Source organism: Marmota flaviventris, chromosome 13, assembly GCF_047511675.1.
Source record: "Marmota flaviventris isolate mMarFla1 chromosome 13, mMarFla1.hap1, whole genome shotgun sequence".
Classification (NCBI taxonomy): Eukaryota; Metazoa; Chordata; class Mammalia; order Rodentia; family Sciuridae; genus Marmota; species Marmota flaviventris.
Window position 1 is genome coordinate 90,740,466 of NC_092510.1, and position 15,809 is coordinate 90,756,274.

Below are 15,809 nucleotides of genomic sequence, written 5' to 3' on the forward strand. Positions count from 1 at the left end.
CATTCTTTCCCTTTATTTAAAAGAATCTTTATTTAAACCACCCTTTTTTCCCCTTGCTAAAATAGAATGAACTTTACCTCCATCCTCTATGCTTACCTGTTGCAGAGGATGCTGAGGGCCCCATGTAGACTACAGTGACATGGCAGACAGAGCCCAGAAGTGTGATTCAGGTAAAAGCCCTCCTTGCAGGCTTCACAGTGAAGTCCCTGATAACCTTTCTGACACTCACACTGCCCTGTTGTCAGGTTGCAGTACGTCACATCCAGGCTTCCAACCCTAGAGCAGTTACATACATACTCTGAAAAGGAAAGGAAAGAGACATATCAAACAAAGTTCAATACCCTCTTAATAAAATGAGCTCTATTTTATTTTTCATAATAAATATTTGTGACAAATTTGTAAGGCTTGATAAATTATTTTTATCTAGTACTAATTTACTTTCTATACTGTTAATTTACATTAGGAAAAAGTAAACAGGGAACATAAAATTATGTATGGTTCATAATTATAAAGCTAACATCCTCAATTTCCCTTCCAGTACTCTTTATGTTATTAGCTTTTATGAATTGGAAGCTTCTAAAAGCAGGCTTATCTACATGGCACTGAGAGCACATGCTAGAAATGAAATGTGAAATAATAAATAATCCCACTGCATAACAGCAAAGACCTCTAAAATACTGATGATTGAGTCCAATAACATATACAAGGTCATATAAGATTTTGTCACAGCCGTAATCATGAGCTAATATGTTCCACCTAGGAAGAAACTAATAGAGGATTGAAGATTTAAGGTAAGGAAATGATAAACAATGAATCCAGAATAAAAAGACTGCAGGTTCATCAAGATCAGTAGTAAAAACCAACCATAATGTGTCTTTCCCAAATTGAAAGATTTAGAAAACAAATATTTTCTTTAGGTATATTTCAAGCAGCTCTTTGGATGAAAATAATTAGAAGCCCTTGGTTTTATCCTTCTAATACAAAGACTTATTTGAAGGTTAGGATTTTTTTTTTTTTTTTTGCTACTACATCTACTCATTTTATTAAAAGGAAATGATTTTTAACATAGTTTGACATATAATAAACATAGTATTTTGTAAGCACCTCCAAAAAGATGTAGCAGAGAAAACAAAACTTAGAATATATTCTAGGTATAAGTTTCAAAGCTTCAGTTCAAAATAGAGATGAACTTAGACTAAAAGAAGTCAGAGAAATCTATGGTACAAATTATACTCATGAATAGGTAAGACAGTATATAAACTGGTAACATACTGATAAAAGTTTACTTCGGAAATACAATCCTTAAATGCTATTTTTTAATTGTTTTTTTAAAAGTTCCTGAATAACTGCAAATGCAGCGACTTGAGAAAAGTTAAAAAGGGATGTTCCTTTTTATCTAAAAAAAAAGAAATTAAACTTCAAAATTCTTTGTGTGATCACACATATCATATCCATGCAAGACAAAACAAAGGATTCCACGAAGAAATTCCCACTTGGCCAACTCTGTACCTCCTATGCATCTTCAGTTCCTAACCGTTGGTGTCAGTTAATAAACAGGCTCTTCACACTTCTTTTAATTTATGCACATAGTGGATGATTTGTTTATTTTATGCATATCCCAAGCATGGATAGTGGATTAAAAATTCCAAAGGAAAGTTCAGATTTTTTTAGCCCCAAGTATAGGAAAGGAATCGGCTTGCCACCACAATCAATGTTCTTTGTTTTGGGACTGGTGATGTGGTTCAGTGGTAGAGCACTTGTCTCACATGTGCTAGGCCATGGGTTCAAGCCCTAGCACTAAAGAGAAAAAAAAAATCTTATTTTAACTAACCTACATAAGCATGGTATTTCTTTGAAAGAGTTACATACTTTTACTTTATAGGCATGTGTGTGTGGTGGGTTTTGTATATAAGAAAGGCATGTTCAGTAGCTTTTAAAGCTGCCAACAACAACTTCATGGTAAGACCTTTGCTTCACCAAAAATAGACAGAATGCTTAAAATAACATTTTTCTTCTGGAATTTGGCAGAAATTCAACATATATCCAACTCTTCCTGCTGGACAAATTTCATCACAGGTTAAACTAACCAAATTATGCTGGTACAGAAAGAACTAGCTAAAGAAAAATAAAAAGATAAGAAGTTTCATAATAAAGACAGTAAATTTATTCTACTTTTAATATTAAAAGTATTTCCATCTGAATACTCAATCAGTATTCTCAATGAATCAGATATAATTAGCAGTATTTTTTAAAGAATGCAATTAATCTAAGAACTCAGAGATTAAAAACACAGTATTTTTTTTCAGTAAAGATTTAATGGATAAACCTTCAGTACTAACCAAGTTCATTGGCTATTTTTTTTACTGAGTAAATTCAATTTCTTCATTACCTCCTGAACATACTCTTGTTAGTTCCGTCTCTTAACTTTTCCTCATTCTGTGCACTTGAAATGTTTTCTGTTCTTCACATATTCAAACCTTCCTCCTATTTCAAGAAACTTAGTCCACCATAACTTCTAACTCTATTGCCCCTACTAACACCTACTACCTGGAACTCTCCTGAGAATGTGAAGAGACAATAAAGCAAAACAGTTCTGAATGCAGACCACAGAGGCAGACAGCTAAGGTTTACCATGATACTCTCTCACTAAATTTATAACCTTAGGCCAATTAGTTAACCTCTGTGTGCTTTCATTTTCTCATCAACAAACAGGGCCTAATAATACTACCTATAACACTCATCCCCAAAAGTGGGTTTTGGAAGTACTGCAAATAATTAACATAACAGCTGGGGAAAAGTTGGAAGTGATACTAGAAAAAATAACATAAATGTAATTCATTTGTTAGATTCATAGGCCACAGCTTTGTTATACCCTATAGACAAGATCTGAGAGCCTAGGAATGGATTTATTACCATGGCATCTTTGGACAATGTCTAGAAAATGGAATTAGTGCCTTGTTATACAGAAATCCAAGTTGTGAGCCATCCAGATAAAAAATAAGAGGATAGCCTGTAATACTAGGTTCCATGCATCACTAATATGTGTGCCTACAAACACAGTGATAAAACAGAAGAATTTAGGATGTGGTTTCAGAGAGGATGAAAAACAAATATTCATTAATTATATGCCATGGTACTAATCATCCTACCCATAGTAAGGTGAATGGCAAATATTTTAGCAAGAGAGACCACCCTGGTTGTGGGAAGGAGGCTGACATCAAGACAAAGATGTGCTATCGTGTTAATACTTTTCCCCAAAATAAGCAAAGAAAAGGAAGCAAGAACAAAGCACACCAAGTGTCAGAGAGCGTGTACATCTTTTCATTTGTAGCTCAGAATCTGAAGTTCCTTGATTAACCTCAAATGAAATGACCTAAGTGAAATGAAAACTAAAATCTCAGATCCTTCATGGTTCTGGACATTTGTGGGGAACCAGATAGGAGATAATGCAGAAATAATTCAATCCCTTAGTAGAATGCCAGCAATATGAAAAAGAGAAAAGGAAATTTCAATGGTAGAAGCAATGGGAAGGACTTATAGCAAAGACAACAGGAAATGCTGACTTTTAATGAGGAGGAATCTCAGACACCAGAACTCAAAGGAGTCTCTGACATGATTAATGGTAGGTCATTAGTGTGAATGTTAATGAGAATGAAACAATATGAAGAGGACACCAAAAGCTAAACACAAATAGTATCAATTAAATGCCAAAAAGTTCATTCGGTTGCCTATGTAAAAATATGGAATAAAAATTGCCAAGTAGCAGGTTACCTTCCAATGCCCTATACTTCTTGGGAAAAGTATATTCAGAAATAATTATTCAGAAATAATTAAAGCAATGTAAATGTTCACAGAGAGAATATAATCTTTGGCAATTTTTTTTCTTTTTGTTGTTTGCAGTTTCTGGAGAACAATGAAACATAGTGATTTGAACCCTGAAGAAGAATAAGAGAATAAAATCTGGTGCCAAGCTGCTTTAAGCATTTGAAAAGAGAAATTCAAAGGCCCGGGAGTTAGGGGTGTGGTTCAGTGGTAGAGTGTTTACCTAGTATGTGCCAGGCCCTGGGTTTGATCCCCAGAACTGGAAATAAAAGAGAGCAGGAGGAAGGGAGAGAGAGAGAGAGAGAGAGAGAGAGAGAAGAAAACACATATAAAGGCCCAGAGAAAGAATAGTTCCCCAGAGAACTTCAACTTATGAAATAATTTTGATGTAAAAATATCCAAAGAAATCACTGCATACAAATCAAATGGTGCACTTTTTCAAACACTCCTTAGTAAGGACCAACCAAGAGAAAAATTTTGCTTGTAAGAACCACAAGAACCTTTGTACACAAACACCTGTCTTGATAAGCAAATCTGTTATCTGCAGCTATTTTGCACTAATGCTGGGAGTTTTAAAAAAAATATTAATTAGGCTGGGGATGTGGCTCAAGCGGTAGCGAGCTCGCCTGGCATGCGTGCGGCCCGGGCTCAATCCTCAGCACCACATACAAACAAAGATGTGTGTCCGCCGAAAACTAAAAAATAAAAAATATTAAAAAATATTCTCTCTCTCTCTCTCCTTAAAAAAAAAAATATTAGTTGTGATAATATGTCCTAGTGAATATGTCCCCACTCTCTGTGCTTCTGTTGTAGTTAACTATGATGTCTGGAGGCACAAGCAATTTAATACAATAGTGTGATAGCTAGCTCTTTATAGGTTAAAAAAGAACTATAGCCAGTGACAGTGACATGTTCCTCTAATTCCAGTGGCTCAGGAGGCTGAGGCAGGAGGATCACAAGTTTGAGTCCAGCTTCAGCAACTTAGCAAGGCCCTACCTAAGCAACTTAGGGAGACCCTGTCTTAAAATAAAAAAATAAAAAGGGCTAAGGATGTAGATCAGTGGTAAAACTCTTCTGGATTCAATCCTTAGTAGCCCCCCCCCCCCCCCAAAAAAAAAAGGAACTATAAAAGCAATAAATAAAAAATTTGAAGATGTATGAAAAACTTGTTTCTTCAGTCAATTCATGATGCAAACCTCTTAAAACAAAGAAATGTTAAATTGATAACAGTATGTTGCTAAGCTAAAAGTGATTATAAACAAGTATTGCATTTAAACAGATATTGGATAAATAATTGAACTTTAACTAATACAGAGGAATCTAGTTCATGAGTACATCCTGAAATTCTACTAAATACCCTTGCAAAACACAATTTACAATTCCATATTCATTTAATAATAATTTTACTCATGCTTTTCAATATTTCAAATACTATTATATATGAAGAATACCAGGGGCTGGGGTTGTGGCTGAGCGGTGCAGTGCTTGCCTAGCACGTGCGAGACACTGGGTTCAATCCTCAGTACCACATAAAAATAAATAAATAAAATAAAAGGTATTGTGTCCAACTACAACTAAAAAAAATTTAAAAAAGAATGCCAAAAAAAACTGTTCTAAGCTTCTCCTAAACTTTTCACTCTTCCTTTATTCAGAAGACATATAAAATATACTGTATTGATATAATCTTTTATTCAATATCAAATAAGCAAAAACTAGAACAAATATATTCAAAATGCATTAAGATTCAGTACTTCCCTTGTAACTAAAAATTTAAAAACATTTAAAAATTCAATTAATAAATTTAAACTTATCTGAAAAATATTTCTAAAACATTATTTTTATGAACTATAAGCAAAGTATTCTAAAATACACTTTAATAATTAAAATAATAATAAGAACTGGAGTATAGCTCAGTGATACTATTTGTCTAGCATACACAAGGCCCTGGGTTCAATTGTCAGCACCACAGAAAATACAAAAAGAAAAAAAAATTATAAAAGGTGGTTTTGAAATATACCACTAGATTTTATTTTTTCCAAATATTCCTTAAAAGAGGGGAAGGATGTTCCTCCAAGTCTTCAATATATCTAGATTTCATTTCTCTATTTGGACCTGCATACTTGATACTTTAGTATCATTACTCGAAAAACTTTACTTTATAAGTCAATAGCTAGAGGTCATTTATAGTTACGAAGAAATTGACCATACTGAGTTTACTGTTACATGAAAAAAGTTGATTCCAGGATATGAAACATATGGGGAGTTTAAGAACAAAAGTCAGATAACATGGTCACTTGTCATGCTGGAAGAATTATTACTTCCCGCATTATATCTTAATATCAAAGAATCAACCATGCTTGCATCTTCTCAGAGAATAACCTCCTATGCCTCTGCCTTTTCTCACCCCTCCTTTTCCCCCTATTAATTGTGGCCCAATGTTTGAAAATAAAATGAGGCAAAGAGTACTAACATAAAATAGGTACCCAATAAAACATTATTATTTTTAATATGTGGATTTTATTATCTTTATCAGAAGAGTATTATCATTTACTGAACATATATTTAAGACTCTGATAAATATTTCTCAGAATAACGGCCATTCAAAGTTTAAGTGCAAAAGAGAGAATTCAAACCATAGCCTCAGCTGCAAAAGCAGATAAAAGTAGTTCTACTCTTCACATATACATCACAAACATTATAAGAACATACACTGAATGCAAGTCAAAGAGCAAACTAAACATTAGAATGCAAAGAGTGTATTCAGGATATAGCTCCATTGTAGAGTGAGTGCTTAGTAAGCAGAAGGCCCTGGGCTCAATTCACAGCACCAAAAACAAACAAAACAACAAAAACAAAAAATGGCAATGATTAGCCATCTGTTAGAATGGCTAAACAAAGCAAACAAAAACCTCACAATACCAATTCTTGGCAAGGATGCAGAACAACTAGAACTTTAAAAAGTCACTTGTGTGAGTGCAAAACAATAAAGAAACTTTTGAAAATAGTTTGATCATCTCTTACAAAGTTAAATGATATACCTTTACCATATGACTCAGCAATTTCATTCCTAGGTGTTTATCCAAGACAAATGAAAATGTATTTTCACAAAAATACTTGAACACAAATGTTCCTAGCATCGATATTCATAATCACCACAACTTGGAAAGCATCCAAATCTCCTTTAACTTGTGACTGGATAGACAATGGTACAGCCACAAAATAGTAATAAAAAAATAATAATCCACTGGCATGCAAGAGCATGAATAAATCTCAAATATGTTATGCAGAATAAAAGAAGCTAAACTCAAAAAGCTATATTATATGATTCCATTTACCTGATATTCTAGAAAAGACAAAACTATAGGGGCAGAGAACAGACTAAGGCTTTGCCAGTAGTTACAGATAGGAGGGAAAGGCTGACTACGAAGGAGACGCACAGGGGAATTTTGAGTGGGAAATGAAACTGTTTTGTATCTTGATTATACATTTATCAAAATCAATAGAACTGAATATTCAATGAGCAAACTTTATTAGATATAAATTTTTAAATAAGCAAAAATTATATTTTTTAAAAAAGCAATAAGGTTTTATTAGATTAGATTTTTAAACTTTCTTGAAGGGATGCCTTGGTGTGCTACAAGCAACTACTTTAGCTGGACTGTGGTTTTAAAGTCAACCAGAAGATTCAACAATGGCTCAATCCTTTACTAAGTAAATGTTACAATTAAGATAGAAGGAGATAATTAATGTGTCGGCTGATTATTACATAAGGAGTTGTATAACATTCTAGGATTTAAAATGCTGTCTAAATAAAAGGAGTGGCAATTACTATGTGTATGGTATATTTCTTCTTTTCCTTTTGGTTCCAACTTAAATTTGGGGATGTAATTGCTCTTGTGTAAAATGAGGGAGAAGAGAGAAAAAAATGAACAATAAAAATGTACAGGATTCCCATTCCTTTTTTCACTTACAATTGTTTATTTCCTTTAGATATTCCTCATTAAAAATTTGCCTCTAATCAGGCACAATAGCATACACATGCAATCCCACCTACTCAGGAGATTGAGACAGAAAGATCACAAATTCAAAGTTAATCTCAGCAATTCAGGGAGGCCCTTAACAACTCAGTGAGACCAGGTCTCAAAATAAAAAGTAAAAGGGCTGGGGATGGAGCTCAGTGATACAGTGCCTCTGGGTTCAATCCCCAGTACCCACCCACCCCCCACCAGCCCCTTAAGAAAAAACTTTGATTCTAAACTGTTTAAACAAAGACCAGGAAAACCCATATAAAGATAACAACTTTGAATCTACACAATCTATCCAATTTAGAACTTCATCTTTTTCAAAAGCCCAGGATAGGGGCTGGGGATGTGGCTCAAGCGGTAGCGTGCTCGCCTGGCATGCGTGCGGCCCAGGTTCGATCCTCAGCACCACATACAAAGATGTTGTGTCCACCAAAAACTAAAAAAAATAAATAAATATCAAAAGCCCAGGATAGGATCTAGAAAAAAAACAACATCTCTTCTGGTTTTCAAATTGAAAAGAAAAGGAAAAATGATTGACAAAAATCAAATAATTCTTAATTCAAACCTCTATCTGTGTATTAATTCTTTAAAAGCCAATGAACTATATTATCTTTACTATGTGTATGGTATATTTCAAAATACACTTTTAATTAGGACCATATTTCATCTTTGTAGATTTGGAGAAAAGAAATCTCAGAAAAGGAATCTCATTCTAGGGAAAATAAGTTATCAACAGAGTTTTTATTTTTATAAAGGTTACTCTAGCATAATGTTGATACTCACATTACATTTCACATGTATATTATGCCAAGGTAGGGTCACAAATCTTTGAAAAGCTGGGAAACTTAATATTAAAACTGTTGAATTTCTTGAGTTAAGCCAGACCTTGTAGAAATGTGGAAAGTTTTAAGTCACCACTTTCAAAGAAAAGCTTTAAGATTTACCTCTTCAAATGAAAATGTAGCCATTAAATTTTCCAATCACAAGTTACTATAAGGAAACATTTATTCTACTTTATGGTGGACATATGAAAATAATGGGGCTATAATCCAGTTTTTGTATTGTTGTTTAGTGCTACTTGCCCCTGGCTCATTGCCAATTTTCCAAAATTCAAAGATAATTAATCTAATAATTGAGACAAAAAGACAAGTTCTGAAAATGTAACTGATAACTTTTCCTACTAAAAATGAAGACAACATTACCAGTTATTGAGCATGTACTATCTGTGTATCAGACATCACACTAGAAACTACACATATATGGTATCCTTCTGCCAGTCTTGCAATATAGGCAGTTTTAAATAGGAATCTGAGTCTCAGAGAGATGAAACAAATTATTCAATTAACCAGGACTGGAGAAAGGACAAGAACCCAAATGAATAACTCCTAAGTACATTCATTTCATCAAAAGAAGCTTCTACCTTTGAAAATGAGTAAAAAAAAAAAAAAACCCACCAGACAGACCAAGAACACCTTAAATCAGACTTTGCAACTAATTAAATAGTTCTATGATCTTCAATGAGTCTACTTACTCTGAGTTGTAGTAACTTAATCTATAAAATGTGAATAATTTTCATCTATCAGAAAAAAGGTAAAATCATGTACTGTCACATTTGCTGCTTTTGGCTTATAAATACCCATTTTTAATTGAATAACTAGTGTATCTAGTAATCCTAATAAGTCAGAAAACACTTTTCTTTGAAAGTTTAAATATATATATATGCTATGTTTTCAGGGAAAATTCATAAATTTGAAATTGCTCATTAAGAGCAAATTTTCTCATCATTTCTCTAAATTTCTCATAAATGCTTAATATAGAAATGATCAATATGTAACTATTGAGTCGGGCATGAATCCCAGCGGTTCTGGAGGTTGAAGCAGGAGGATCGCGAGTTCAAAGCAAGTCTCAGCAATAGCCAAGCCCTAAGCAATTCATTGAGACCCTGTCTCTAAATTAAAAAATACAAAATAGGGCTGGGGATGTGGCTCTGAATTTGAGTGTCCTGGAATTCAATACTTGGTACTCCAAAATAAATAAATAAATATTGAGATCTACTCAAAACCTGATTTCATTTTATGAAATAAAATTAGAGCTGATCAATTTAAAAACCAAAGGTCAGGGCTGGGTTTGTGGCTTAGTGGTAGAGCACTTGCCTGGCATGTATGAAGCACTGGGTTCAATCCTCAGCACCACATAATAAGAAATAAATAAAATAAAGGTATTGTACCCATCTACAACTAAAAAATATATTTTTTTAAAAAAAGGTCTTCACAATGAATTAAAACCCATAAAATCCAACACAGGATACAAAAGACACAAAACAACACACAGAGGCTGAAAGTAGCTGAATAAAAGAGATGAAGTAGGTAAATAAAGATAAAAGGAAAATTAGTAGAGCTCTCAATATGAGGTAAGAATAGACTTTGGGGGGGAAAGCATTATTAGGGGCAAAGAGATCTTCTCACTACATAATGATAAAATGTATAATTGATTAAAAAGACAGAGTTCTAAATTTGTATGCATCTAAGATTGTAGCCTAGAAATATACAAAGTAAAATGGGAACAAATATGGTATTATCTGTGATGATGAAGAGGGATAAGGATGTACTTTCTATTTAAATAGGATATTAACTATTTTATCTCCAAGATGTGTCGCTTTTCTGGAATTTTTGGAAATTATTCCCAGAAATTAGAATCAGAAATGAGACATGACAAGAATTACTCTAAAACAGGAGGTGGGTTTGGATACCAAGAATTAGTACTGGTTAAACTATAGCTTTTGCTCATTTTCTAGCAGAGGAAACCTTCTTTTAACCTAGAATTGGAAGAATTATGAAAGTTTCATGAAATCATGAAAAGGTTGGAAGAGAAAGGCAATTTGACTATGCTAGAAAAATATTTACTCTAAAAGATCAATGTTTTAATACTTCTCTCATTAGATTCTGAGTCTCTTTTTTCCCCCTAAAAGTTCTTTGTGCCTTCTGCTATCTATCCTCAATCATGTTCCTAGAGTATTCCTAGAAAAAGTCACTCTATGAAGACCTGACCTGTTAAAGGTTTTACTCCATTAAGTCCCTAGAACTGCTCCAAGATCCTGGGACTTATCTTACAGCTTCTATACCAACTGCCTGCATAGGCTATTTCCAAAGTGCCCTTCCCTTTTAGTCTTCCATTCCACCCTATGACCAAACCATTAGTTCATTTCCAACTTCATGGAAAGGAATCTTCTTTCTCTTTCTCTCTTCCTCCCTTTCTCTTTCACTCAAGTTTCCCTCCAAGTTTCAGCCTATCCACCTCCTTCAAGATCAAACGATCTCTCCAACTGTGCTCTTTATCATATCCTCTCCCAGCTCTTTACAGGAATCAGCCCTCCTCCCCCTTCAGCGTTTTTAGACTTTCACTTTTCCCAGAATCTTTCTTCAATATGCATTGAGTTCTTCATAATCTAAAGCATACTTTGTTTAATCTCCTGCTCTGATTAACTATCATTTATCTTCTAAATAAAATTTCTCACACCAAAAATAGACTGCCTCTTTTTCCTCACCACATGTTCTCTTCTTAATGTTCTATAATCTTTTCCAAACTCTACTGAAAATTCTTTCTCAAAAGTTGTGACCCAAAACAATATCCTTATCGGGCCATATTATTCTTAACCTTTAGCTTTCTCCCCCACTTTTTTAAGGGGTGAAGTGTTGCTGAGAATTAAACCCAGGGCCTCAGACATGCTAACCACATGCTCTACCACTGAACCACATACCCATTCACACCCCATCCTTTCTGAAACTCTTTCCTCCCTTGGTATCTGTCATTAGACAAACAATCATGAGTACTGAGAATTTACCTGTCAAGTCTTGTCCTTGTGCTACCACTGCCACAAAGAGAGAAACTTGTAATAATGGTTCCCACTGAATCCTGTCTCTGTATGTCCACATCCCTTTGTATTGTGATATTGCTGCAATTTCCCATCAACCCACTGTGAGATGTCCTTATGAACGAGGCATAATTGAGGTGAGAGTTCCAGATTCCAGGTCTCAGGGCACCTTGCATCTTCTGCCTTCATTAATTCAGTTGCCATGTAGAGAAGCAAGGGCTAAACTGTAAAGGTCAGGCGAGCATCGGAGGAAGAGACCACCAAGAGACTGTCTCATGCAACAGCAAAGGGTTTATTGGGGTCCAGCATGCTGGGGTTCAGAGCTCACTTGAATAGAGCAAAGAGCCCTGAGAACAGCTTAAGCAGAGCTTATATACTTTCCTTGGAGAGGGCAGGGAGGGAAGTTCATTGACGGGTCAGGGTGAGTGGGCAGTTTGCCTGCAACCGGCAGTTGGGGACAGCACATTTTGGGAACAAGATTATTAACCTTTCAAAACCATTGAATGATAAGAAGACTCCATGGAGAGAAACTTCACAGTTACCCAGCCGTCTCCATCAAAGCCCTAAACATATGAGTGAGGCCATCTTAAATCCTCTAGTTCTAACTTATCTACCAATGCAGCAACATGGCCTGGGAGAGATCACAGAAGAACTACCCATCACAAACACAAATAAATCATTGCTATTGCTTCAAGACACTGAGGTTTGTGGTGAACTTGTTACACTGCAATAGATAGCTGATATATTCAGGGGCCTGAGTCAGATGATTTTATCATAGCCTGTCAATATCTTGGGCTGGAGCTGGCACAGCAGCACATTGTAATCCCAGTGGCTCGGGAAGGCTGAGATGGGAGGATTGAGATTTCAAAGCCAGCCTCAGCAAAAGTGAGGTGCTAAGCAACTCAGTGAGATACACTGTCTCTAAATAAAAATACAAAATAGACTATTTCCAAAGTGCCTTCCCTTTTAGTCTTCCATTCCACCCTATGACCAAACCATTTGTTCATTTCCAACTTCATGGAAAGGAATATCTCTTGGGCTGCAGCTGGAGGTCTGTGGTTGAGTGTTTGCCCACCATGCTTGAGGCCCTGCATTTGATTCCTAGCATTAGAATCAAATGCTTTTTGTTTCCCTGGTTGTAGACACCCAACTAGACTCCATCCATTACATAATAGTCAAGTTAATCTTCATCAAGTCAGACTCCCTTAGAAAGGTCAATGTTTCCTTGTTATACTTTCTTGGTTTGTTTTTAATATTTGCTTTCTCAAAAGACACCTTATTGGGATCTGTTAAATCAACTCTTTATTACAGTACATGGAGGAAACACAGACAAGGTGGTAATAATACTTAGTAACAATTTAAGATCAGTTCAAAGAGAAATCTGAATTGTTTTGGGAAACAATCAAGGCTAAACACTTACACAAACCTGATAACTATGTTAAGGGGGAAAAATATTACTAGATATTATAGACATTTTTTTTTAAAGTTTTTTTGTTTTAATTAGTCATACATGACAGTACAATGTATTTATGCACTTTGATATATCATACATAGACAGGATATACTTTCTCATTTTTCTGAGTGTACATATTGCATAATTGTATTGGTCATGTAGTCATATATATACATACAGTAATAATGTCTGTTTCATTCTACTATCTTTCCTATCCCCACATCCCCTCCTCTCCCCTCCCATCACTTCCCTCTACACAATCTAAGGTAATGCTATTCTTCCCTAGTGCCCCCCACCCCCTCCCCTCCCACCTTATTGTGAATTAGCTTCTGCATATTAGAGAAAATAGTCGGACATTTTTCTTAATCAATTATTTGCCTCTTGGTTCTTTGACAGCCCTATTTTTTTCTTCAATTGTGCTAAAATATATATAACATAAAATTTACCACTTCAATAATTTTACATATATGGATTCAGTGGCATTAAGTACATTCACATTGTTGTACAATCATCACCATTATCTCTATCTACATCTTTATTACACTTTACTATTTTCAATTTATTCGTTTGTCTATTTATTCATTTGCTTCTTTACTCCACCATCAGAACATACAAACAAAGGTAACAGTTAAAAATAACTAAATACCCATGAGTTCATACTGATATAAATAAATAACAGAATACATAAATAAATGAGAAGAGTCAGCACTTCCTTACACTAAAATTCCTATTACTTAAAGGTAGAAGAGATGATAAAAACAGAACAAGATATGAAACATGGCATCTTCAAAAGGCTCAGAAGTGTGTGTGAGATGCCCATGGGCCACTGAGTCAGCACAGCTTAACCAGTTTGGGAACTCTTTCGCTACTTATTATAGGACCTCAGGCAGATGCAGAAGCAAGACTTTGAATATAGCTTGTTTTTACAATACTAGTAAATGCAATAAAGGAAAAACCAAGGTTTAGTGAAGTTCACAAGTGAAATCAACAGGTACTTGAGTGCCTCCTCAAAGAACAACCAAAGAAGGGCAGGGACATATCAACCTCTATACTGTCTCTCCATTTGGGAAAATTGGCTCCAATGTTTGGAACAGGTGGCCATGACACAGAGAATGCTCACCTAAAAACATGAAAGTGTCAAAGCACCAATATCTTCCGTTGCCCTAGGTTTAAATTCCCTGTGAAGTTAATACTTTGAAATATTCTTTCCCAGTTGAAAATAAAACAAAACAAAATAATAGGGACTGGTATCACAGCTCAGTGGTAGAACATGTGTTTAGCATTCATGTGGCTCTGGGTTCTATCCCCAGAACCAAAAAGGGGAAAGAAAAAAAAAAAGAAGAGAAGAAGAAGAAAAAGAAAGTAGCAAATTACCATTAGGCAAACACTACAGTAATAATTGTTGAGGAAAAGAATGTAAAAAAATTACTGAGTGAGAGTATTTGAGAAATAGGATATTTTCATGGCCTCAAAGTATCTCTTAACCAGATGCTTTGTAAAAACATAAAAAACCAGTAACTTCTTAGTGGAGAAAACTGGCAGACACTATTTAGTAGAATGATTAAAATTAAATCACTAGTAATAAGACATTTTCAACATGTTTCATCTGATATAATGCACTAAGAAGACTACAATGTCACTTTTATGGTATATTTATCAAAACTGCATAACCTTAATTAATCATGAGGAAAACATCAGGCAAACTCAAATTCAGGGAAATTTTAAAAAAATGATTGATCAGTGCTGTTCAAAAGTATCAAGGTCATATAAGAGGTTGTGAGGGGAATGGGAAAAAAACAAGGAGAGAAATGAATTACAGTAGATGGGGTAGAGAGAGAAGATGGGAGGGGAGGGGATGGGGGATAGTAGAGGATAGGAAAGGTAGTAGAATACAACAGTTACTAATATGGCATTATGTAAAAATGTGGATGTGTAACCGATGTGATTCTGCAATCTGTATTTGGGGTAAAAATGGGAGTTCATAACCCGCTTGAATCTAATGTATGAAATATGATATGTCAAGAGCTTTGTAATGTTTTGAACAACCAAGAAGAAAAAAGAAAAAAAAAAGTGTCAAGGTCATAAAAGATAAAGATTATCCTAGATAGAACTAATTCTGATTAGATAGAGAAGTCTAAGGAAAGTTATCAACTAAATACAATGTGAGATCCTGTGCTTGGATCTACAACCAAATAAAAGACATTGATGGAAAAAGTGATAAAATTTAAATAAGATCTGTAAATTAGTAAGTAGTATTGTTATCTTGTTAACTCCTAGTCTCAATGATTTTGATAATTATATAATGTGCTAACATCAAAAAAGAACAGAATAAAGAATATATAGGAAGTCTTTACTAATTTTTCAAAATTTTCTTATAAGTAGGATTATCTCAAAATAATATTTTTTAAAGTAAAGGAGAATTGGGTATGGTGGCACATGCTTGTAATCCCAGAGACTTGGGAGGCTGAGGCAGAAAGATTGCAAGTTCAAGGTTGGCCTCAGCAAATTAGCAAGGCCCTAAACAACTTAGGGAGATCCTGTCTCAAAATAAAAAATATAAAGGGCTAGCAATGTAGCTCAATGGCAAAGCACCTGTGTATTCAATACCCAGTACCAAATAAAAAAACAAATAAATAAA

The 15,809-nt window shown here is 34.6% G+C and overlaps 1 protein-coding gene across 1 annotated transcript in view; it reads right to left on the bottom strand.

Annotated features, from left to right (window-relative positions):
- The window catches only part of Megf9 (multiple EGF like domains 9), a 101,980-nt gene that overhangs the window by 44,900 nt on the left and 41,271 nt on the right, over positions 1-15,809 (bottom strand). Inside the window, exon 2 of the mRNA XM_027945276.2 lies at positions 97-298. Coding sequence (XP_027801077.2) covers positions 97-298 — 202 coding nt within the window. The remainder of the gene's footprint in view (positions 1-96; positions 299-15,809) is intronic.